General features: G+C 41.0%; 1 protein-coding gene across 1 annotated transcript; it reads left to right on the forward strand.

Moving 5' to 3' along the window:
• The first annotated feature begins 259 nt into the window (after positions 1 to 259).
• On the forward strand, positions 260 to 13,765 carry rragca (Ras-related GTP binding Ca). The gene is made up of 7 exons (XM_085802379.1): positions 260 to 644; positions 3,070 to 3,273; positions 4,432 to 4,631; positions 8,153 to 8,267; positions 10,567 to 10,709; positions 11,122 to 11,270; positions 11,743 to 13,765. Exons 1-7 carry the CDS (start codon positions 462 to 464, stop codon positions 11,895 to 11,897), a joined length of 1,149 nt encoding a protein of 382 aa, XP_085658505.1. The 5' UTR covers positions 260 to 461; the 3' UTR covers positions 11,898 to 13,765.
• The last annotated feature ends 13,642 nt before the right edge of the window (positions 13,766 to 27,407 follow it).

A 27,407-nucleotide genomic window follows, 5' to 3' on the forward strand; every position in this document is an offset into this window, starting at 1 on the left:
CAACCTTTAAAAATTGTTCAGTTTTCAAAACAAATATATAACAACTACATATTACCGCTACAAACTGCAATGGGTTTTTATAAAGCAGCGACGGGAGTCAGTATCTGCTTCTTATTCGGGTGATAGGTCACAAAACAAGTCTGAGTACTAGTCAGGTGACAGCGACCAACCTCAGTAGAGTGACAGGTGGCTGGGCCAATCAGGTGTCGAGCTGTAACACAGCCAGCGAATAAGAATAAAGGGGCGGGACCAAGGGGGCGAGTTTTTTTCAGGGTAGAGGAAATCCTAAGGAAATGTGTGGGATCACGCTCTGTGTTTCCGAGTAGCCAGGGCATTATTGACAAACTATTTTAATTGTCTGGCGTGAGTTAGCGGTGCATACCGATCGTCTGATACAAACACGGCCGTGGTGACCGACTAGCAAGGGGGGGAATAGGGGAAGCGACCGTCGTAGGGTCAAAATGTCGATTCAGTACGATGTGGAACAGCTGGCTGACAGCTACGGGGTTGCGGACTCGTTCCCCAAAGATTTCGGTTACGGTGAGGAGGAGGCCGACATCGAGGACAGCCCGGCGCCGTCCGACAGCAAACCCAGGATCCTGCTCATGGGTCTGAGGAGAAGTGGCAAATCGTCGATACAGAAGGTGAGGAGAGGGAGGCGTTCAAGGGTTAGCCTGCCGAGGCGAGCGGCGCCTTCCTCTGCTGCACGCAAGGCAATGGGAGGTTAGCCGGAGGAGCTAGCGAGCTGGTTTAGCATGTCGCAAGTCACGATAGCTGTCCACCAGCGGATAACACGTCTAGCTAGGCGACAAGGGGACAAGTCCATAACAGCTATCTCACTAGCTAATGAGCATGTTAGCCCTCAAGTAGCTAGGTGTAGCTGTAGCTGTAGATTATTAACCAGGTGGACAGGGTGGACGCTCGCTGTATGCTGATATGTGGATATACACCACGTGACTGTTCAGTTAACAACTTGTCCAATATGCCAAATATATCTTAGACCCACCCAGCTGTGAGTTATAGGACTGGACTGATGTGTGGCTCTCACATGACAGTATGACACGACCACACCTTCCATACCGCAAAACCTCACACTTTGTTTTAAATCAGTTCAGGGTCCACAGTTTGGACTACATCCTCTGAATCATGGCCGGATTAACCAGCTGGGGGGAGGAAGGGGGGCTTGAAATATGTTGGGCCACCACAGCCCACCCCCCACCAACATAAACAACATATTACATGTCCCAGGTTCCCAAGTCCAGAGTAGGACTGCAATGATTTTTTGATAGGTTGATGTTTTGGTCTGGTCTCTGCAAGCGTTTCCTATTGTTCTGTTCCCATAGTCCATGGTAGTGTTTTCAATCCAATCAATAGTTCAGTTCCCAAAGATGTTTACTTAACTGCAAGAGGAAAAGATGGCAAATCATCACTCTGGAGCAGCTGGAATTATCAGATGTTTAACATCTGCACCTATTAAAAGGATGTAAATAATTAATTGGATGTCATAATAGTTGTACATTAGTTTTCCATAAATCAGTTGATTCAGATTTAGTCCAGAGCAGACAGCGCTCACAGGGTGTCCCCTCAGAAAAGTGTTTACCTGAGGTAAATCATCCAGTTTTTCTACTGATACATTTTTATTAAGAGAATATACATCATGTGCAGAGAATAAAAACAAAAATAACGCTCTTAAAACAAGATGTCAAAACAGAGTGTTCCTACAAGACACGACCATAACATCAGTTGTTGTTGATGTCACACTTTAGTTGTGGAGGTTGTTGCCTACTTTACCTTGATTTTTAACACCAACTTGTACAGCAGTTAGCTGTCTCCATCCTGTTCAAGTCTGCCACTCTCAGACAGGCACTGTGGTTGAATAATAGATGAGATGCAGTTGTTCCTTCTATGATATTTTATTATTCATGTTAAAATTCAAGGGGGAAGTAGAATCAGGCTCAATATAGCGTGACACTCCAGGAGCCTATCCTAAAGACAATGCCTGGAGGAAATAAAAAGTAAAGAACGTAACTTCTCTGTACTGATGTGTACATGAACACATGCTCAGTTTTTCAGTAATCCACACACACACTCAAGTCCCTGATTAATGTTGCCCTGTAAGCCTCCAGTATGGGCAGAAAAACATGTGATTTGGCTTTTTGCTGGTTCATTGGCCTGTGACCTCAGTGGCCTGCACAATGATTCAACATGGCAGCAGTGGAGCGAACGCTCCCAGGTCCTCCACTGTTATCCGTTCCAGTGCAATTTATTTTCTAACCTGTAACTGTATTCACTAGGCCTGGGCCAATACTCTGATCAAGCCTAAACTACTCTTCTCTTTCCAGCTGTGGTCTTAATGTCTGCTGTTTGAACGCATACACGCTGCTGAAAAATGCTGAATAGAGACTTGTTGCATCAGACCAATGAGTCTGCAAAGTTTTGCCCTTTTCCCGCTTGATTTGCATGTGACAGGTCACAGCCAGATCTTTGCACTGGGATCATCAGTCAGATTATAGTGCTGTCGTTGCTGTCTCTCTCATGAAAGTAATAAAAGACAAACTGTAAGACAATCCTTTACAATACAATTTGAACTGTTCAGCTAATAAAGAAATCCTCCCAACCACTTCTCCAAAAAGTAGCATTTTATTATAACCCTTACTTCCACGGTAGTAACATCAAGAGAAACTTATATTTATTATTTCTGTCATCAATGTACTATATTCACAATTGTGTTGTTTTCCCATCGTCACCTCAGCCCAGTATGATTGCACAGACAGTGGTAGAGAGCTGTATTTTCATTAGATCCGGTAGGAAAAGTCACTCAGCTGTTTAGTCATAACCTGCCTGTCCAGTGTTCACATGTAAACGTACTGAGGGTTTTGTCTGAGGATTAGATAAAACATTATAAAACTGTAGGATGAGTGTGACGCTGTATAATAAGAACAGATTGTATTCATGTATATGCAGCTTTACTTGTGTCTCTCGACTCGCACTAAATCCCAGAAACAAGTCATCTTCATTTGTTCTATTTTAAAGATGAATCAATCTCTCTCTCTTTTTTTTCTTTTTCAGGTGGTTTTCCACAAAATGTCTCCCAATGAGACCTTGTTCCTGGAGAGCACCAATAAGATCTACAAGGACGACATCTCCAGCAGCTCATTCGTCAACTTCCAGATCTGGGATTTCCCGGGTCAGGTGGATTTCTTCGACCCCACCTTCGACTACGAGATGATCTTCAGAGGAACCGGGGCGTTGATATTTGTCATCGATGCTCAGGTGAAGAACAGGGAGAACCAGTGGCTCATGTGATGTGGCCATAAACACAGGAAGTGGCTCTGTCGTTTCACAGCAACACGCTGAGTTGTTTGCTTGGCTCTGAACGTAGGAAGTAAACAGAGTCGTGTTTCAAATATGCTGACTAAAAGCATCGATCTGCACTTTTCCTCTCGTCTCTTGGGCAATGACTAGACATTTTATTTCACAAATATGACATTTGACACCATTCATGCTTACACTCGTATATATTTTCCATTTCATAAGCACGTGTGTGAAGAAAAGCAGATATTAGTGGACTCTGAGTGTTACTGTGGGGCAAAGTACTGTAGAAGACCCCGTCAATCCTGGGGAGTGAACTCAGTGATGAGCAGCTGGAGTAGCCAGAATAAAAGACAATTACACGCCTCAGCTTTTATGCCAGTGTTCTCCACATGACCATAAGTGATTTCAAGAAGTAATCTCAGCTGCAGTGAGAGCCACAGACGATCTGATCGCAGGGTTTATTTCTCCTCAAGGAGGTGCATCAGATTCAATTTGTTTCAGCAGTTGGTCACACAGTGATTTCTGTGGAGAGCTGTTTTGGTCTTGCTGTTTTGGCAGACAATGCAGCGGCACATTTCCTCATACCTGGTGTAGGATGCGTGCACCTCGCTCTGTCCTGGAGCAGCAGGTCTAATCGTCGCCCTGGGCTCAGCTGACGAGAGAGCAAGCTGTCACTGTAGCACCTTTCAACAAGCAGCACGTCTTGATTTTCTTGTTCTTTTGATTGATGGGAATCTGGAGCAGCACAGTTGATGCAATTTGATTTTTTTAACCTTCAAATATAAGCTGTTCACTTCACTGCAATAATGACTTTAAATAGCCATAATGAAGGTTCATCCAAGCAGAGGATCATTGCCGTTTTGAGAGATGTGAAGTGTCTAAATGTTTAACAAGGCTCGATTGTTCTGGTCTCCATTGTTTTAACTATGTAGAAACAAAGGCAATTAATTAGTAATGTGATGATTATATGCACAAATGCTGCTACAGAGGATAGTTGTCGTGTTAAATAAGGACTGTAGGGGTGTGATGGATTTGTGGGAAGATTTATGACTTGAATTTCTGCAAAGATGTACATAATGCATGTGATGTAATAGTATACTACTTCCTTCCTTTCAGGACGACTATGTGGAGGCTCTGGGGAGGCTTCATCTCACCGTGTCTCGGGCCTACAGGGTAAATCCAGAGATAAACTTTGAGGTTTTTATCCACAAAGTGGACGGCCTGTCGGACGATCACAAGATCGAGACCCAGAGAGACATCCACCAGAGAGCCAACGACGACCTGGCTGACGCTAGCTTAGAGAAGCTGCACCTCAGGTACGTTTTCATTAACTTTTAATCATTTCACTCCATCTGTACAAGGCTAAAGGTGGAATCATTTCTTCCCGCTACCTGTGCAATCAGCAAGGATATTGGCATCGACATTTTCTGTGACACAAGTGCGTGCAAATGTGCTGAGTGCATTGCAAAAAAGTCATATGATGCAACTCCCTTTTGTAAACTTCATATAAAAGTTAGTTACGTAACATGAGGGAACATTTTTCTACAATCTTGGGTATGATCTAGTATAGTGTATTGGTTAATAATAATAAAAAAAAGATAAGATTAGATAATAATAATAAATAATAGTAGTAGTTGTCATAGTATTAAGAAACTAATAACATCAACAGCAGTATTATAATATTATATTTTTGCAAATTTCCTGCATCACATTTTTTATTTCAAATAGTTATTTTTAAAAAAAACTCAAAGTAACACTGCAAGAAGGAGGTAGGTCAGTTAGGTTAAAATGAACTTTCAAACATTGCACCACCATAAAAAAGTTGGTCCAAATCCAGTTATCTAACTGCTGTTGAGAGGTTTACATAAATTGAGGCAGCACTTACATGAGTTACATGACAACAAGAACAGCTGAACAATGCGCCAGACACAGAGCTGCACAGCAGGACTCCTTACAGTAGAGCTGCTGTTGTGTTGAGCAGATTTCCCCAAATCTTATCAAAAACACAGTCACAGCTTAGAAATGAGCTCTAACAGGTTGGTACAGCAGCTGAACAGAAACATGAAATCCCCTCTAAAGAAGGATTTCCACATTCAGTTTATGAAGCTCAGTTGACTAAACCCCAGAGTAACCTGCTCGACTTTAATGACATTTCTTTGACTTGATGGAGCGGGTGAAGAGGATCAAACATCCTGGCATCATGGCAGAGTGCATTTATTTTTAGAGCCTGTTTGATTTCCTTTTAACATGTGAACACAGTGGCAGAGAGCGATCAATCAGATCAAACTTGCTCTTTGTCAGTGTAAATAACGGGGCCCTGAACTCAGCACAGGTAATGTCGCAACAGTTTAACACAGAGCTGACAAGTCACCAAATGATGCTCCTGTCTGAGACTGTGAGCTGGTCAGCAGTTTCAGCTCTGAAACATCTTCTGAATGTGATGGTGCCCAGTGCTGTATGATGGAAACCTGATGCCAACCTATTGTGAGCACATCTGTGACAACCCAGGCAGTAAATGTAAAAGGGCATTGCACACTGGCTTTTAAAAAAAACACAGATGAAATATGACATGCTGAATCTACCTGGGTTGTTGTTGTTTTTGTAGTCGGTTTATTTCGGTCCTTATTGACAGAACCTGAATAAACACACACTTGAGGCATCAAATGGAAAACAGCACCGAAAAGGTGTAGGCTGAAGCCGCAGCTTATTTTACCTACTCTATTTTAGAGATGTTATTAATTGTCTGAACCAAAATAGATAAACTGAAAACTATGTATGAATGAACAAATGTATGTCTTAGACAAAAAGGGAATAAAAAATCAATCAAGTGTATGTGTCAGTGACCATACATACATAGTTAAACACATTTTGCGCATACACACATTCACCTATAAATGTCCCCATACATGAATTAGTTTGTCTTAATTAGCTTCCCTGAACTTCCTTAAAGCAGAAGTAAGTGGTCCGGTCGTTTTCGCTAATGCTGCGTTCCAGGCAGGCTTTTGAAATCGTAAATTACAGCTTCAAGTCACAACTTACGACTTTGTAGCGTTCCAGGAAACCCACTCGTGTTTTTCCGACCTGTTTTACCGGTGAAAGTCACTATAACGGCCACTCGTAACTTCCGACCGGTGAACTCGTACCAGATCGAACTGGTACGACTTCACGGTCGGAAAAATACGAGTTTCCTTGAACGCACCATAACAGTCCTCGTCCCTACGTCGCCACATTCACGGCGTCCCTTGGCTGCACACACAGCCCTGCATGCCGTTCTCTCTCCTCATTGGATAAAAACTGTAGGATACGATAAATGTTTTCTCCTCGGCTCAGATATAACAAATATATCACTTACTTCTGCTTTAATGTAGATGGGGGAAAAAAGTAGTTTGATGTGCGTTGGAACAGATCAGTGTATTATGTAGTGTTGTTAAATTAAACACATTTATTCAATTTTTTTTTTTTTCTCAGCAGTTCTTTGGGTAGCAACAACTTTGTGCTGCTACAACACATGTAGGTGTTAACATGTTTATATTGGTAGCAAATACTAAAACTTGAATAAGGATAATTTCATTCTAGATTTGTGTCTCAGCTGCAGCCTGCGCATGCACATGGTCGGCATACTCTTGAGTGTTACTGTGAGATTCCTCTCTGACCTCCTAATGAAGAATCAATGACCCGTGCTTGAGATACCGGAGCTGTTATGATTGGGGCTGCAAAGGGCGGACGTATGTAAGATGTAGAGATCAGGCTGAAGTTCACCAACACTGATTCACACCATTAACCGCTGCAGGAGATTTAGTGACTTGGTTTGTTGTTTTGTGAGGGAAATATTGGCACTTTTACTGCGTCATATAACCTGAGGAAACGGTCCATCAAAAGCCATGATTACTTGGTTAATGACTTGATCAATAGACAGAAAGCTAATTGATGACTGATGTATTGATAGTTGGTTAAAAATATGTTTTTCAAGTAAATAACAAGTTAATCGCCAAGTGAAGTGAAAACAAAGCTAGAAGAATAATCCATCAGTGATGGAAATAAAACTGGTTAAGTAACAATTTTGTTCAGTTTAATTATGTAAGTTTTTAAATTAAATATCTTGTTGTTTTTCACTGTGTTTAAGACTTTTTAAATGAACCCACAAATCAGCTGATTTAAAAAATAATCAGTAGTTTATTTGATAATGAAAATAATTGATAGTTGGGCCTGTATCAGAAAGTAAAAATGTGATCATTAATTACAGCCTTTGCCCTGACGCCCAGTGTGTAGACAGTCTAAATGTGTTGTGTAGCACATAAACCAGGCTGTCCTGCCCAGCTCGGCCAGCTCTGCAGCAGCTTTACTGTTGATGTTAGGGCTCTGTTGGCACACGCTGCACTGTGTTTTATGTGGGGTGAGATTGTTGTTTATTCCGTTGAGACAGCCATGGCGGTCCTGGATATATAGCGGAGCTGAGGGGGGGCTACCCCCCCCCCACCCCACTGCTCTGCCTTGTGGCTCTCTGGTGCTTTGTAAAGTTGAGCTTCAGCCAAGTGAATGCAGACAGTTCATTTGACTCAAGCCACTGGTTTCCTCAGACACTGGCCTTTCATTTATATCTCAGTAACTAATGTCCATTAATCACGTGTGTCCGCAGTCATATGAGAATAGTTTTGTTAATTGTGTTTGTATGTTTGAATTGGGTTTAAATCTCAAATCTTTTTTCTACCCTCCAGCATCTGTTTGTCATGTAATCTCGTGACTGTGTATGATTTTACCTGCTTATGGTTTTTGAGGAAGTGAGAAGTGACGGCTCAGTAACTGCTTATTCACTTCTTCTTATCTTTATCTCATTCAGCTTTTATTTGACGAGTATTTACGACCACTCCATCTTTGAGGCCTTCAGCAAAGTGGTGCAGAAGCTCATCCCTCAACTCCCCACTCTGGAGAACCTCCTCAACATCTTCATTTCTGTAAGTACATGACTGCCAGTTCTTGTTCAACCAACCTTTTTTTGTAGCATTGTCACTGAAACTGTGTTTAATGTGTGACTGACTGAACGTGAGTCACCATAAGCATTGATGCCACATGATGGTCAACAGTTCCTCCAGCGCCCTGTGTGTGACCTACCCCTGTGTTGCCCCCATCATTTCATAATGCATTTCATAAACACACCTTGCTGGCAACATGTTATGAATTGTGTCTCTGACGCACAAAAGGCCACTGGCAGAGATTTATCTCTGAAGAAAGAACTAACTGTCCTTCCTCATGTACAGTATTTGCAATAATTGTATTTGTGTATCCATTATTTTGTCCTCCCCATTTTTACCCATGAGGGTCTGGTAAATAGAAACAACTCTCTGTAAAATGTCAATCATCCAACAGCACCACAAACTATCCTTTATTGCATTATGTATATTTTCATAGACTAAATGAAACACATTAAGGTAGGGCTGCAACTAATGATTATTTTCATTACCAATTAATCTGTCGATTAGTTAAATGATTAATCGATTAGTTGTTTGGTCAATAAAATGTTTAAAAATGTAGAAAAATGTCAATCAGTGTTTCCCAAATCACAAGATGAGGTCCTCAAATCTCTTGCTTTGTTCACAAACCAAAGAGATTCACATTTAAAAAGCTGAAATCAGAGAATTTACACTTTTTTTTTTCTTAAACTACTCAAACTGATTTGACAATTAATTTAATAAATAAACTATTGTTCGATTAATTGTTGCAGATCTATGTTAAGGCAATATGTACACTACACTAATCAGCAGCAGTGTTTCTGACAGGAATTTGTTCACATTAAGTTTCAAAAACCAGTCATTGTTTTCTTAATTATCCAGGAGTTGTCTCAGTATAGGTGTTTATATTTAATGGTGAAGCAATGAAGAGGTTTTGTCCAAGAGCACTCAAGTTCCCTCAACAGACTGAAGAAAGACTTCTGTCAAATGATGGGATTGGACACTCAACATCTGCTTAGAAACCAGAAAAACAAATGAATCATCATTTGAATTTGTTGTCTGTTAGCACACATCCTGTTATGACACAGGGTATTTTCTACTAAAAAGTCTTAGTTGACAAAGGCCTTATTATCAGAACAGGCTGTTGTAAAGAGGGTGTTTCAAAGTGCTTGTGTTCAGATTTCATCCTGTTCACGAACTTCTTTTTTCATGAAGTTTCTGTCCAAACCTTCAGACCTGTAGCAAACACTGCTAGCTACAGAAACTTTGGAGGTCACTGACACATAATGGAATTTTTTAGCAAAAAGAACTATGACATATGACTTTATTTTCAAAGGATAGCCCCTTGTACCATCTTATTTTCGAGGGTATCCATATTACTGACAAAAATTAGATTAATAATGATAAACAAGTTAAGGCCCTTTTGCCTCTATTGGTTTAACATCATACTTCCTCTGGTGTTTTGAAGTATTTTATGTCTGTTTTTAAATGCAATTTTAATCCAGTATCTGATACCTGACACTGATACCACCTTGTTTTGCTGTTGGTCTGATGTGGATATCTTAATATCACAGTATCAGTGCATGTACATTTATCAGTAGACTCAATGAAACGTACTAAAAGGCATTTTAGGAGCGGAGCCACTGAAGGCCTTAACTGATCACTGATGAGACAAAACATCATTGGACCTGGTTGCTCTGCTAACATATGAATGCTCACACAGCTGTTGGCACGTTTCACCACACGTATTGAAAAATCCTGGAAGGTTAATTGAAATACTGGATAGAATATGCAGAGCCAATCAAAGTGCTTCAATTATTATGATCAAAAAACATACAAATGAGGATATGTTAAGAATATAAGAATCTAAAATCAACCTTTAGATGCCCTTCTCATTGATTTGTAACCTATAGTAAACACTACACACACACACACACACACACACACACACACACACACACACACACACACACACACACACACACACACACACACACACACACACACACACACACACAGGTGAAAGGATGACTGCTGTGGTATTAATAGAAAGATGAAACAATTACCCAATAAAACAACAGCCAAGTTCTTAGATGTTTTATTGAACAAGAAAATAATGAATCAGTAATGAAACATTTCTCATTTTAACGTTGTCAAATTATTAACAGTCTTATTACCAGGTCCAAAGTAACTCATTAGTAGTTCCATGTTTCCTCACCGCAATATAAACCCCTTATTCTTCTTCCTCTCTCACCCTTACCTCTGTCTCCCTCTCCTCCCTCCATCTAATCCTTGCCGCTGACAGAATTCAGGGATAGAGAAGGCCTTTCTGTTTGATGTGGTCAGTAAGATCTACATCGCCACAGACAGCTCTCCCGTGGACATGCAGTCCTACGAGCTGTGCTGCGATATGATCGATGTGGTCATCGACGTCTCCTGCATCTATGGGTGAGTGCATTTTCTTTGCTTGTTTGTACGTTAGCCATTTATCAGAGAGGTCAGAACTGGGTTATGCCAGTGCTTCTCACACATCCTCATTCAATTTCACAGGCAGACTCCATAATGAGCGAGTTGCAAACATAGGGACGAGTATCTATAGAGTAGATTTATTAACTTTCTGTATAAATTTGCATGTTAACTACTAAAACAAATAATAAAAAAGCATGTTTAATTTACTCTGCCTGTAATTTCTTAATGCTTTAAGATATAGAGTTCACCCATGTGTTGTCTGATGATGCTTTTATTGAAGCATAACTTCATTTATGCATTTATTTGCTTAATTAATGACATCATTGGCAAGCTGCAATTTATTTTCCATTTCCCCCCCTAAACACCGTGGTGTTTTGATGTGCCACACTAGCCTGAGGGAGGATGGCAGCGGCAGTGCCTACGACAAGGAGTCCATGGCCATCATCAAGCTCAACAACACCACTGTGCTCTACCTGAAAGAGGTCACCAAGTTCCTGGCCCTTGTCTGCATCCTGCGAGAAGAAAGTTTTGAGCGCAAAGGTTAGCTGTCAGGAGAAATCAGAGATCCTTTGCACCTCATTTGGCTTAATTTGGCTAATGATGTTGTGGCTTAAGTCTATTTTTTATTTTTTTTTCTTCTCATATTTTCCTCCATGTTATTCTACTATGCACCAAGTCTAGATGTATGTGAAGATTGTGAAGTCAAAACAGGAACTCTTTTTCACGTTCATGTTTTATGTTCAAATTGAGGTTTAACAAGATTGATAAGCTTAACAAAAAAAATGAAGAAGCAACGCTGAGACTTCCTGACTTCAGCTCCCTCAAAAGCCACAAAGAAACTGTTTTCACAACATTCACACTACTTCTCTGACAAGTAAACTGATCTTCATGTGTTAGGTCAGTGGTGCAATGTCTCTGAGACTTTTGACTGATTTCATTTGCAGCAATTATCATAAACAGACGCCATTAAAAGAAAAAAGATTAACCACTCTTATCTTTGCTGCTTTCTCAGGATTGATAGATTACAACTTCCACTGTTTCCGGAAGGCCATCCATGAAGTATTCGAGGTGGGCGTTTCCACCCAGCGTCCAGTGGGCTCCCAGGCTGTGGGCTCACCCTGCAACAAGGCCGTCGCATTGAACGGCACGCCGCGCAACACTGTCTAGACACTGATGCAAAATACAAAACAAAAAGACGCAAAAAAGAGGGTAGAGAGAAGGAAAAGACAGAGAAGAGCCAGGGAGCCTGTAGAGGAGAGACTACTGAACTTAGGGCTCTCTGGTGCGCCAATCACAATCCCTTGCTCCCAGCACCTACAGCACTGAGAGACGGCTGGAGCCAAGAGAGTGTGGGAGCGGCACTGGAGCACCGAGAGGGGGGGGGAGTCAGGCTCCTCAAGCTGGGATGGAAGGGAAATTCAAGCATCCGTTAACAGGCGAATGCAAAGCACCGTGTTGGCTGTGAGGAAGTGAAGAGAGGACAGCTGCACCTGGACAGGAAAAAAGGTGTTCAGTCTCTTTCTTTGGATTTCCTAAAGCGCTCACAGACTGTGATATTTAGCTGCTGGTCTCTCTGTATGAACAATGTGAGGAGGGAAAACAAACCCCGTGTTGTAACCTCTTGCTATGGACGAGCTGTGACGACAGTTTGCAGGAATCTGTCTAGTGATGAATCCACCCTGACCACTTCTGTGCTGATTTAAAAAAAATAAATAAGAGAGAAAAAAAAGGAAAAAACATACAAAAAAAAAGAGATGGCGGATATGAACTGCTAGTCCTAACCCACACATGTTCAGAGATGGCCTTATGTAGATAAAGCTTGACCGCAGTGCAAGCTTTCTCTCTCCACCACTCACCTCACCCTACCTGAATGCTGCCCAAAACTCGCTTTTTGGTTTCACTTGTGAAGGGAAAACAAGGTTTTGTGAGCAGTCTACAAAGGGATTGTGCTGTCGATGACTAACTCGGTCGTGTGTATGCGTGTGTATGTGGGTATCTGTGTGAGTGCGTGTGTGCGTGCGTGTGTGTCAATGAAAGGTTTTGATGAGATCCCAGACTGGGCTCCTTGTGTGTGCTGGAGAAGGATGTTTATAGAGAGCTATACAGTGTGTCCTTCTCCTCAATAACAGCAGCTTAGCGTAATTAAAACTCTTCAATCAGTGAAAGTAACTTTTCTGTGTGCACTCCAATGAAAATCAGACTTTGGATTGACTCTTCTTCGATGAGTTTTGCTGGAAATTTGGAAATTGTCTTTGCAAAAGCACTGCCAAGATGAATACATGATTCCTAAACAGTAAAACAATAAAAAAAACAACATGATTAAACCCTTATTTGTCACCATCTAAGAAATATGGATTAGGTCTGGTTGCTGTGCAGGACTGATGGAGGGTTCACGCTCCAGACTGACGGAATGAACTGGTTGAAACTTGCATGTTATTTCCACCTACAGTTTCAACCCCAAAATTATTAATCCATGTTTTGTATTTAGGTTGGCTCCTCTGATCAGTAGGATTCACAAAGACAAAATGTACCCATTCCAAGCATGCATACATGAGTGTGTTGTCAATTTCTACTGTTGTCAACCATAATAACACTTCTCATTGCATTAAAAGATGAAGAAGTGAAACAAATCAACAACATTACACACAAAGGAGGAGGAAAAAGACCAAATTTGCTTTTCGCCATTAGGGTGACCTGTGAAGACGGTCACTCCTGCATTTTTCTGTTTGTTTAAATCAGGGGGGGAGATGTGAGAATTCAAGCGGCTACATGAATAGACCGGAGACCTGACTCGTAAATGTTATCTGGATAACTTGGCAGAGTAAAACTTGATGTTCCAGATATTAAGGTGTTCTGCGTTTTACTCTGCAAAGGTGTTCAAATAACCCAACTTCTTCAGACAGGCCCCAAGATCTTTTCAACCTTGTCATTATCAGTCACCTGAAAATAAACACTTGCACATCAGAAGCTTGATGGATGATTGATTTCATGTATTGTGAGCTATACTGTGTGAAATAAATGAAAATTTAAATTTTGTTTTTGTTATTGTGATTATTGATCCAAAATGAGAAGACTTGTCACTCAACAATAGGAAAACGTTTTGGATTCTTCTAGCGGTCCGTTTCTCACTGTCTAATCTGATGCAAACCTAAAATCAGACAGAAGATGGCGCCAGTGGATGGCTCAAGTGTTTCCACTCACTGTATTGTTATTTATTTTGCCTCCTCTCCAACCTCAGTAACTGTTTTGATACTTAACAGTAATAACGGAACATTTGCAACGTTGACGTTTGACCATAAATGTCAAAAGCTTTTTGTAAGAAAAGTGAAATAGAGTTTGATTAACTGGGCCTGCAGTATGAGCATAACCATGGGGTAAATTGGATTACTCAGTATGGATAAAACACAGGTTTTAGTTCAAGTCTAATTTATAAAACTCCTGTCGACTGGACGTTTCCTATATGTTCTCAGTCTATATGACCTTTTTAACCTTTGGTAATTTGAAACCAGAGAGACTATTAACTGTCAGCTCTCTTGATTTTGCTGTTGTTTGTGTGCATCATAATGAGTGAGAATGGGAAGGCAAAAAGAAGAAAGGGGGGAAAGAAGAAAAAAAAATCCCCTTTCTGGTTTAGTGCATATAAAAACAACTCTGTGAATAGCTTCGCCATGCAAGTTATTCACCAGTTAAGTTAAATAAGCCTCACAGCTACTGTCACGACCCATTATGTGGGGAGTAGGCGAGACAGCTAAACACCACTTCCACACAATTTAGATGCAATAAAACACTGACAGCTTTTTTATCCACTTCATTAAGCCAGTAATTTCTTATAAAAATCTCCCGCATTAATCCTGGTGATGGTTTCCCTGCGGTTCCTTAAGCTCTCCTCCAACCTTAGCCGCCTTGCTTTGATGCTTACTCAAATAGGCGCTAATTTGAGATAAATTATGCATCCGCATGTAGCCTACCCATGCCAAGGAATATAAAGTGTGACACTCTGAAAGATGGTGAATTAAAGCAAAGTGTGATATCTCGACGGGCTAATGGCAGATAGGTTAGGCTGTCAACCTGATGGTTTGTTTATCTGCAAGTCACTTCATATTCAGAGAAGGAGAGAGGTCATGTTTATGGTGTTTTGAAGGTCATTTGGCCTCAGCACAAAGCAGACCTCAGGATAGATGTAGGTGAAATTACTCAAAAGACCATTGTAGCGTAGTTTTCATTGTCCCTTTAACCCAGATAAGATGAATAATATAAATTCTATTGATCCCACGCAGGGATATTCATGTGTCACAGCCATGGAAATACAAGAACAGATGCATTAATAGATAACTTTAAAAGACCTCCAGCAAAACCACAGTATACACAATATTCACATCTGCAACAAATAGGTGAAGGATAAAAAAAAATACAAGGCACTAAAGTCTATATAAAAACATCAATATCAATACTATGAAGTGTAAAGAAAATATTCATCATTCATTGAAGTTTAAATGAAAAAGTTGAATATAATCCTTCCACTTGAGGTTGAAGTGTTGTGTGTGTGAGTGACAATCCACAGGACAGTTACAACAAAATAAAGGTTTTATATAGTGTGTAAGACAGCAGGGCCTGAGGTTAGACTTCCCTTATGGTTGATCTTGACCAACTAAATTGATCATTTTTCCATAGCAACTTTTATCCTTGTTTATTCTTGTTGAGGATTTACTTTATGGCATGAGTCATATCAACAACCCATGTTAAATTTAAAGAAATTTGAATAAAAAATTCAGTGCAAATTATATTGGAATAAATGTCTGATTGAATAATAAATAAAAAAAAATCTGAACATGAAATGTGTAGCCTAATCTAATCTTGATATTGACAATACTGACTGTTGCTGCACCTGGATCATCTGACAGCCACTCAGTCATACAGTGACTGAGCAAAGTCTCTAGATGGGGCTGTTGTCTGCTGCTTCAGCTGCTGCCCGTCACTCTTGTCTCAGTCTTTCTGCTTCACAGTGCAGGCAACATGGAGATCAGCAGCGCGTGCAGAGAACTTCCAGACAGAGAGCCAGCTTTAGAGAAGGAGGACCAGCCGAGGAGAAGTTGAGGAAGCAGTGGAGAGCGAGCTGCATGATGTACAACTGTAATTTGGCAGTGTAGCAGCTCCTGAAATTGCCTTGCTTTATCAAAGGCAACGCTGCTTGGCCCCCATGTCCCTAATAAGGAAGCTCAACCAATAATGCAATAACATGAGCAGAACATACTTTTGCCTGTGATGTCACGCTCACTTCCGTCCGCCGGCCCGCCCTTCATCTTAGATGTCTTACTATCATTACTACAATGATATTGCCTTTACGTTCTTAATAAAAACCCAGTCAGTGCTGTATTATCTCCCATCTTTACATTTTATTAGCCATGCTTATGAGAGACGAGGGGAAAATGATGTGACTAAGTGAGACGTCTCGGATAGGTGACAAATGTAATACAGACTTCATTTGTTATATTGTAAGGCAATGCAGCTCCAGTGAGTGTAATTATGCAGCATAGACAAGGAGAGCTGGTGCTGAGATGGGCAGTTTAGAGACGGTCTGACATTACTGTGCCGCACTCTGCAAACACAACAGCTCGCAACAGCATATGTCTCAAAAGTTATGAAGTTCCCAGTTCGTCATAAGGTGCCAACATGCAATGAGAAAAAGATAATTGAGTCTGTTGTAAGAGGTCCACAAAATAACAAGAATTAAGAATTTAAATTAATTGGACGGTCTTACATAAATATCTAGGCTCTTTGACTAACCTCTGAGTTTGTCTGGATTTCTAGACTCATCTTGAATTAGTTTTTTCTGTGACATGTCTTGAACCTTTTTCTCTTTTTGCATTTTAATGAAACTAAATGCATTTTTGTCTACTCAAGCTGGACAAAGGGAATTACCAATAAAAGATATTGATTTAAAACATGTTTTAAGCAAAAACACTTGAAACCTCTCTGTTACATCTCCTTGGTTACAAGAGTTTATGAAACGTGATAATAAATTGAAAATCTTAGGGTTGTAGATTGTTGTTTGGACATTATCTTGGACTTTGAGACACAGAAAATGATTGACAGATCTTGAAAATAGTCATGGTTGATTAATCTGCAACACACTTTAAATATTTCTTATAAACTGCTGCAGCATCAAGAGTGACGAATTTTCTAATCATTTCATTTACACTGGGAAAAAAAACTTTTTTTTTTCCAAAAATACCTACAAGTTACTGTAGAGCCTAGAGTATGTTATTGAATCTAATCTATTATCAAACCAGCATCTGATGTCATCTTTTTTTTTCTTTTCTTTTTTTTTTTTTTTTTTAAAGTTTGCACCTCTCTGAACTAGCTACCTTTAATCCTGAGCAGTAGGAGGAGCTAGGTGTGAGGACAGGAGAGGAGAGGGGGAGAAGGATAAGGAAAGAGGGAGTGAGAAGAAGGGACAGGCGTCTCCTGTACTTTCTGGCTCAGGCAGCAGAGCGTGGAGCGGAGGGGCCAGCAGGCCAGCAGCCAGCTAATGGGGACCAGCAGTGAGCAGGGGCCGGGGACAGCACTGACAAAAGGAGCAGCGACAGATGCCATTATCTCAGCCTCATGCAGATACAATGGATCTGGACGACACAGGCCCTGACACTGACAGACATGTGTGTGTGTGTGTGTGTGTGTGAGTCCATGTGGGCTGAGAGAAGGAGTGTGTGTGTGTGTGTGTGTGTGTGTGTGTGTGTAAGCTGTGAGGTTAATGGAACACGATAGAGGAGAAGTGGATTATCGTGGAGACTACAATTTCTTGGTAACACTTTTCTGAGCTCCACTGCGCCCCATGCATGCGTGTGTGTGTATGCGCGTATGCAATTCCTGTGTGTATTTGAGTATAGCCTACATGACCCCGTCTTGTTACAGATAGACAGCTAGATCAGTCACCCATCACTTGCTTAGAATTCAGGGGCATCGTGAAAAGCACATCACATTTGGTCCCAAATTTCATTGGGTGCAACTCTTGGCCCTTAAAATATGCAGAATTCACTTCACCCAAGGATGTTCTGGTCATTTGGAGAACCAAAAAACGTGTCAGGGTGGGGTTTGTCGGGGTGGGGCTTTGGAGGGGGCATATTAGAGGGATATGGCGATGCGTTTAGCAGGATTGGCAAAGGCAGAGAAGCGCTGTTAAGCAGCACTTTTTGGGAGGGATAAGAAATGTGAGCTTTAGCCAGTGTAGTGCGGTGACATGGGACAGCGTTATTGACTGTGGCGGCGCGTGCTGACAGTGGATTGTCAGCCCCTGCAGTCATTTGCCAGACTGAGCGAATGCAGGGATCAGAGTTTTTGGAGCTTAGAGAACGAGAGAAAAGATGAAGAAAGCGAGAAAGAGAGGGATGGTGTGAAAAAAAAACAAAAAAACAGAGAAAGCAAGAACTGGCAGCCAAACAAATGCTTGAATATACACATTACAGAGAGACACAGGAAAACACACTGAGCTGTGGACGCCCCGCTGAGTGTCTGACACTGATGCTGCCAGACTAATCAGGGTACTCTCTCTCTCCTTCTTGCTTGCTCATTAGTGTTATAGAGGAAACCAGACAGTTGTGACGTTGTAATGACGTTGTGTCTTGCTGTTGTACTTTGTGTTTGGTGTGTGAGGCCTGAGTTTTGAGTTTCGTGTTAAGTCCCAGTTTTTACAGAGTCTAAAAAACAGGTCAGTGTCCTACTTCTAACGGTTTCCTCACATGGCACAAGAAGCAGTATTATCTTGTGTTTTTACGGACACACACATGCAGACAAGGCTCTTTACCAAGGATTCCAAAGATAAAAACAAATCCTTGACGAGGCGTCAAGAAAACAATGCACTTATTGCACTTTCATATTGTATGGAAATTTACCAATAGCTCAGCAGATTCACTGTGGATAAATGGACTAGGATTAGTTTGCATCAGCTCTTCATTTATCAAGAAATGTATGTGTTCAATCCTTTTAACCTGATTTCAATAGTGATTCAATGTATTGGGTTTCACTTAAAAATTAAAAGAGTTATAGTTTGTAAAGTGAAATTTATGAAAAAAAAACTTAACTGCCAAGCTCATTGTAAATACTGGTGTGGATTTGTACATTTCATCACATATTATAAATACACTGACAAATGTGTGTTTACTGTATAACTGCTGAACAGAACTTTGATAAAGTGGCAGGTCAGATATGTTGATCATTTCTCACTTCCTTCAGTCTAAACCAGAAATATGTCAAGGTGTGTGTTAGCTGTCAGCCAACTCTGTCAGCTACATAACAGTTACATCCAGTTAATGAATTAATACAGTACTTAACAACAGTTCATCTCTACGTGAGATCTAGTTTTTGTGGTGCAACCTGTTTGAGTTTAGTGATGTGCAAATCTCAGCGTGTTGTAGTGCTAATTGAGGAAGTGATACAAATCTGTGTCAAATGGAAGGAAGACAATGTGAAGTTTCTCAAGGCGTTGTTCCACTGTAAGGCATGGCTCCTTGTCAGGCTCAACAGGTCACGACTGTAATGAGGATGGTGTTGGAGAGCACGGGCTGACAAGCTCCTATGTATGTTCAAACAGGTTTGACTTTATGTTCAGAGTAGTACATGAAGGCCAAGGTGCATTTCAATAGTCATCAAACTATACAGTGACCATTTACTCCCTGTATGGCAACATCTACATGTCATTCACTAATTATTTATGATGTGTTTCAGTTAACTGGTTTGGATCTCTTCTGAATGATGTGAAAATTGAAGTGGTGTAGATTTTTGGCCAAAAGAATATGAATAATTCTTCACACTTCTCCAGGGAGGATTTAGTTTAGTTAGTAGGAGTGAGGTTAAACAGTTGAGCACAGATTACTGAGAGTGACCTTTGATAATCCTTTAAAATAAAACCTTAGAAAAACTTGCCCGTGCAGCCCTTACCAACTTATGATATTTCAGCACACACGCTCACACACACTTGCACACATATACAAGTTTATTAGCCTCTCCAGTAATGTTTGACTTTTTTCTTTCTTTAAAAAAACAAAAGTTTTCTCTTTACAGCCGAGGCATGTCCTTTAGCCATGCGAGTTTTATTTTTCTTGATTTGTTGTTCCTGAAGGGAGCAACCCGAGCACAAAGAATACTGAAGCAGCTGCTATTAAAACAATAAACAGCCTCCTTGGTGCTGAACGATTCTGGGCAGCGGACCAGTGTTGTAATAGCTGTCAAAAAGGCCTCTGAGAATTTTTGGGCAAAGTGGACTTAAAGATGATGGAGTGGATCTGAGCAGGATTACAATGTAACAGAACATTAGAAACAGGGTCCTCACATCATCACAATGATGAACATAAGGAAAACAAAATTAAATATGTCTGTAACTGATCAGGTTATATACTACTCATGCATCAGTGCACAATGTTAGCCGAAGCTAATTCAGGCAAGTGGGTCTGCCATTCCAGTCTAATGAAAAAATATATTTTATAAGCTAATTGTATGTTTTGTAATGATAGATCTTTCCAATAAGATGGAAACACTCAAATAAAGTAAGTTACCTAAGTGACTTTTCACCAATGCTGGATGGAAAACAGATAAGGCAACTGAGACAGAAAGTTTACCTTTATTAAAATCAGGAGTCAGTGGACCATGGTGATGGAAGATGATGAAAGCTGGCAGATGTCACAGACTGTTGAGGTGCCAATCATGACATCTGGAAGTGGTTGAAAAAAACAGAGAAAGGTAAGAGGATGATGTTTGTCTTCATGTGCAGACTCATTACTGAATGTTCACTTGTTTCCCTCAGAAAAAGGAGAAAACTTTGGAAACTTATTTGCTCCTTCTTCTCTTCCCTTCCTTCCCTGCTTCCTTCCTCTCTACCTCTCAATCTAGTAGTCATGCTAATGACCCTGCTGTCTGCCCCGGCAGTTTCTCATAATACAACTTATCAGCACCGAACAGGAGTATGGGTATTTTTAAACTCTGCTGCAACCTCTCTCTCTCTCTCTCTCTCTCTCTCTCTCTCTCTCTCTCTCTCTCTCTCTCTCTCTCACACACACACACACACACACACACACACACACACACACAGCTGCATGCATACACTCTGTTACTATTCAGTAGGGAACCTATGCTGGGGTCCAGATTGAAAATGTGATGTGTGCTAATGCATTCAGAACAGAGGTGAGGCCGGTCCTTTCCTTTTCTGTAAGCCAACAGTGGGAACACCAGCCCCAATACGGTAAGCTAGAAAGGCGAGCACATTACAGTGGCTGAGTAATGAGAACCATGGAGCTCCAAGTCATTCACACACACACACACACACACACACACACACACACACACACACACACACACACACACACACACACACACGCTCACGCACAGGCTGGTCTGTGGGAGTGTGTGAAGCAGCGCAAGACTCCAGCAGAGTACTACCAGCGCTATGCTCTCCTGATGGTGATGCTGTGTGAAGTGCAGAGCTGTTCGACACAGACTCCAGCTGCTGCTGCCCTGTATTCAAATGGCACCACAAGATACCAGCACGCAGTCTCTTGGTTCTTATTAGACTCAGCCTCTCACTCTTTTTGTCCGTCTCGTCTCTGTTTTTTCTTCTTCAAAAGTCTCTTGACACATTCCACTTTTACTTTACTTCCCCTCCTCTCTTCACTTCCCTCCTCTGCTTGTCATGTGTAGGACCGTGCACTGGTGACTGTTTGGCATCAAACTGTGGCCTATCACAAAAGAAGAAATGAAGATGCACAAGAAGATTTTTCATTGATTTGACGATAGTTCTTATGGGGACATAAAATAAAGTCCCTCCTTTATCCTTGCGAACTGTATTAGCTACTTTTATTTCACATTGGTGTGACTTCATCTGAATGGGATTAGTCAGACTGCTCATAAAGGCACATTATATATGTCAGTGTTTATATTTCTGTTTGAGAATGCACATGCCAGTGAGTGGGTGTTTGGTGGCATCCAACTTTTTCAGAAAGTGTAACGGAGGTAAGAAGAGGCGTACTGCATATGTGTATGCATGAGTATTGTGTACCTGGGTGTGTGTGCTGATGGTACAGTAGCAGTTGCAGGGTCAGAAGTGTGTGGGATGGAGGGAAAACAGGATGCTGATGCAGAATGATGTCTGTGATTATAAAAAGAGAACAGTTAATGTATATTATTTGGGATATGTATCCGTTTTATATTATGCACTGGCACAGAAACACAAAAGTTCAAATTTGCCTGGTCAGGTAGACACCTTTCTGGACACACAAAGTGCAAACAATGAGTCAGCTATAAAGCATAATTCACATTGGGCTGAGAGGCAGTTATTATTTGTCTAAAGGTCAGAAAAACTCATTATTTAGATGTTATGTAAATGTGGCTGTAGAACTATAACATATGGTTGCTTACAATACATAAAGATCACATGAGCAATGTTTTCATCATGAGCCTTACATTCACCAATTATAATGTGATCAGTGTCTGTATAAATTACAGAGGGAGGGGAGTTACTGTAGCTAATTGCTGCAGAGTTATTATTGTTGTTTTGATTGGGATATTATTCATAATGTTGTTTATCAAGGTACTCATTGTTGTTGTTATTACAATAATTGTTGTTATTATTATATTGTCTTCATTGTACTTGTTGACTTTCATCTTATTTTAACATATCCACATGTGTGGAGTTGCCGACTTCAGTCTGCATCGAAATGTGTTATTATTTAAGCCTTTTTTTCGTCAATAAAAATGATCACTGAAAAAGTTTTACTGTTGCTTCTAGTGTTTATAAGAAAACAATGAAGAAAAGAAAAAAAATGCTGCTGAATGATTCTGTTTAGGTAACTAATCATAATGAAAATGTCACAGTAGCCTATGTGACATTTTCATAATAGCCTAAACATTAGTAAGATATCATTTAGGTTTGAAAATAGACAGAAATTATTAGTATAGATTTTGAGGGTTTTTTCTCTCTTTACTTTCTAAAGAAAAAAAAAGAGAAAAGCCCACCTTTCTCAACAGGTGCAAGTGAGCACAGGTGATTGGGTAACCAAGGTTACTGTGTCACATTAAAATAGCTTACACCTGTGAAATTGTAAAATATGAGTCATATTAGATAAAGACAGTGTGAGGTGAATGCAGATGCTCTATAACTCACAGGGAGTTAGTTTCACCTGCCTAGTAACTCTGGACAGAGGCAGCAGCAGAAGCAGCAGCAGCAGCAGCAGCAGCAGAGTAGCCTACTGGGCTAGTAGCTACTCGCCCATGGCTGATGGCTGCAGTCAAGGTAAGATCATTAGCTGTTTACCTGTTCCTTTCCTCACTGGCACCAAGAACACAGTACGCTAGGCTATTAATATTTCCTAAATGTACAACTTTAACTGTGCAGGTTAAAATCGGAAGTTCAGGTAAGGCAACAACAAATCATCTCTTCCGTGAAATTAGCTAACTTACTCTACTTTACTATTAGCTTAGCTACTTAAAAAAAAAAAAAAAAAACTTCAACAAAAAGTTAACACTGTTTGTTAGCCGGTGAGCTAAATTAGCCTACTTCCGGCGAATTTGAATAAACTTTATTAAGCAGACGTAAAGTGGCGTTTGGAGCCATAATTCAGACTTCATTGGATTAATGGTGGATAATGAAGTTAACGGTGAAGCTAACGACAACTTTATCCATCAGGCGGACAGTTCTCCGACAGTCGATGAGAGAGAGAGAGAGAGGAGCAAAGCAACAGGGTTCATCTTCGGTAAGTCCTTTTCCCACTGTCTGCCAAGTTGCTAGCTTAGTTAATTCCCCCTCACTGTTCAGGACATAGCCTAGGCTACTACAGTGGGACAAGCACAGGTGTAAGTGATTAAACTGATTCCATGCACTGCACCTGCTGAGCCATTCAGGTTATTAGGCTTCTCCTGCTGCAGAAAATGTGTTGTATGTAGTGACTTAAAGCTTGAGAGTGTTGTGTTTTATGGATGTTCTAAAATTGATTATAGGTCAGTTTTAGAGATCTCAGACTTTACCAGCTGGGTGAGTGCTCGGAGCTGTATTCACCTGCTTCGGCACTATTGGTGGTCACTGTATGCTGCCAAAATTGCTGTAGGCTATGTGTAGGCTAGGCCTATATGTATCAGCCCTCTCATAGCAACCTGTGAGCTATAATGGTCTCCAGCTTCTGCTGCTTTGGATAGGATACTTTAACTTAAACTAATTAATGTGTCAGCTTCCAATTGTGTGGCCTTTTCCCCACCTGTTTATCTCTGTTCTACTGGTTTAAAGTACTTTGACATTTCTGTTGCTTGGTATATGACTTGTGTTTCAAATTCGAGATTGCAATACAAATGACTGTGTGCTTTATATTGTTCCTAATGAGCTGTCCAGATGAATTTATAATGACTGAACAGTGAATGAAGGACCTGCTGCATTTTTCTCACCTGCCTATGATGTCGTTGATGAAATCACAAAACAATGAGAAGGAAAGTTGAAATACCTATTATCTCTGAGCTGAAATCCTACACCTAGTTTTGCCCACTACGATGTTAATGTAAAAGACAGGCAGCTCATCCACAGATGAATCCAGGGCCACCAGTACATGCTAATGGGGCAGCTCCCCAGACCTGCATTTTCTCATCACACAACCTATCTGCACAGCAGTGACTCTGTATTTTAGAGTCTGCTGCAGCCTGCCTCCCTCTCTTTTGCCATCGTTCTTGCTCCCCACTCCTGTCTTTCTCGCTCTTATTGCCTTTTCTCAGACTCACATGTAGTATGTAGATGTTTGAGCTGAAGCAAGTGCACCTAAACTCACACATAAAACACACACACACACACACACACACACACACACACACACACACACACCAGGGTTTGCAGCTCCTGGGTGTTTTGCGGCTTGGATTCACACCGATGCTTTCTCTGACTGCACTATTGTTATTTAAATGTGGGAGGGCGATCAGCAGCGAGCATTAATGGCATCCTCAGCACTGCGGATGCAGCGCAAGACACACACCCCTACACACACAAAAGCATACACGCATAGACATCTGCCCATGCACATGCAGACACACACTTCCACGCAAGGCTTGTGGATGCACCTTGAGGGCCATATGAATAACAAATACCTCTGCCATCTGCAATACCACAGAGTATTTTCAACCATTTCGGCACATTAGTCAGCAGTCCTTTGACTTAAGCTCTCCACGCACCACTTGGTGTATTAGCAACGCTCTCCTCTCCTATGATACACTGCGTTTAAGGGGGCAGTTTGAAGAGAAGTTTGTTTTCTAAGATTAAACTTTATGTCGCTGCTGATCTGACCTTGTCCTCACCAGTTTGATGTAGTGGGAGGTGCTTGAGTCGTTTGCTGCGGCGATGTTTTGTTCTGTCAAGGCCAATCTGAGCCTAGCTGGAATACCTGTAGTGATGGTATCGTTTTAAACTGGTGAAGATCTCCCCCACCCTCCCGACATTGCCAGACCAAATGGGATTAGACAGGCACCCCTGGCCATTAACACTTGATCTTTACCTGATTTGTTACTCCCTAGAAAACCACAGCAGAAGTAGTTGTAAACCTTTCCTTTCAATTCTATAAGAGATATGTTTTGTTTCATTTTATTGGTTTGACAGAGGTATTTTAGTAATGTTGTTTGGAGGATATTAAATAGTAACATTGTGGGATTGGTGTCATTATTTCAGTTTTCATACCAAAGTTTGATTGGACTGTAAAATTCTATGGTAATTGAATGTAATTTATAAGGAAAATAACTGGGTTTCTCTGAACTTGTCAAACCTGCTTTTGACTAGGGAGTAGTTTTAAACTTGACCTCATTTATGTTCTGCTGTGGCAACTTGACCTAACGTTTATTTAATCCTTAATTAATGACATAACTTTTTTTTTTTTTTTCAATTTATTTGAAGTGGGACAGTGCAAGTTCATGAACGAAACATAAAATCGTAAACAAGCCGGATTGTAGCCACAGGCTAATTTCCATCCGTTGTCCCATACATAGATGTTCCCTTTAACTCCTTAACAATCACAGTGTCACGAGCCAGGTCTTTGAAATTTAACTTTACATTTTACAACCTCTGAATGTATATTAGAGATAGTGAACTAAATTTACAGAGACACCGTTTTTTTGTGTGTGTGGCATTCATGAATCGATTCAACCATGGCATCGACCTCTCTCATTCAGGTTTTATTCAAGGAGCCATCACAGACATGAGTGTCCAAGTCCAACTGACCTCATGCTCACTCATATCATTAACGATACAGTTCCTTACACGTCTTTTGGGAAACTCTGGTGAAGATGGGGCTTGTCTGGGGGTTGTGTCACCGTACAATTACTCTGCATTCACATTCACAGACTACACAAGTTGGACTCCTCACCTCCAGTGAGATCATGAAGCATTTGTGTCCTTAATCAGTCTCATTGTGCTCACTAAATATTGTGAATACTAGAAATACTGAGCATCAGTCGTAGACCTTCATAGTTTCCAAATAATATTCTGCCTTCCAGAAAGATAATTAAGTAAACAATAAGAAACACATGGTAGATGAGAAATTGTTATAACCAATAAGAATATTAGAACACGTTAAAATATTCCCCTCCAGTGAGATTAAGGCTATGTCATAACTATTTGTCTTCCTCACAGTTGAACATAGTTTGTCTCTGGCTTATGCATCTCATCTTTGTGTAATTAATGCAACACTGTTAATTATCTGCCCAGAGTAATCAATTAACTACAAAGGAAATGTTTTACTGCAATCTCTCAAACACAATCACTTCTGTTATGTAACACAAAGAACAAAAAGGGGCCACATCATTGTAAATGCCCAGCTAATGTGAAACAGTGTGTTTGTAGCGTGGTGTAGTTCTGCTTGTTTTTGGAGGTCTGGGTTGCGTTGTGGTGTTGTGTATCCTCTTGTGTGTTAAATCTCAGTATTTCGTAGTGACAAGCATGAATGTGTGTGTGTGTGTGCATGCTCAGGAGTGCATTTGTGTGATTCTGTGTGTGTGTGTTGCAGAGTGTTGTCAGAAGTGATCCCATTTTCATTACTCACTGGCTCAAAGAAGGAGGTGAGGCCCTGGCTTGCAGCAGTGATAAATGCATTACCCCAATAAACCCCGTCTCCACTGAGGTGCTGAATGCTGACACACACACACACACACACACACACACACACACACACACACACACACACACACACACACACACACACACACACACACACACTTGCACTGAAGAAGGGAGAGAGAGGAGGTTGGCGACAAAGAGAGGGATGGATAGATAAAGGGAGTAAAGAGACAATCAGATGGGAAGAGAAAGACAGTGACAGGTAAGAGGAGATGAGAATGTGGAGATGGAGGAAGGGAAGGGGGGGGTGCAGCAGAGATGGGAGGACGAGGAAAAGAGAAAGGAAAAGTGACATGTGCCAAGGAAAAAAGAGCGACAGGAAAAAGAGGAGACGGAGGAAATAAGGCAGACGAGCACCAGAGAGGGAGGAGGCGTTGGGAGGAGGTGGAGGGTGCAGAGAGACAGAAGGTTAGGGGTAGAAGGGTGCTAATGGCTGTATGCAGAGCAGGACTGTGGGGCAGGCAGGGGCTTGTGCGGACAGAGGGATGGGTGTGTGCGTGGGTGGATGGACGGATGGAGAGAGGTATAGATGAAATGAAGGGAGGGAGGAGGGAGGT

This window comes from Trachurus japonicus, chromosome 16 (genome assembly GCF_045865225.1).
Source record: "Trachurus japonicus isolate A0001 chromosome 16, Traja_1.0".
NCBI lineage: Eukaryota > Metazoa > Chordata > Actinopteri > Carangiformes > Carangidae > Trachurus > Trachurus japonicus.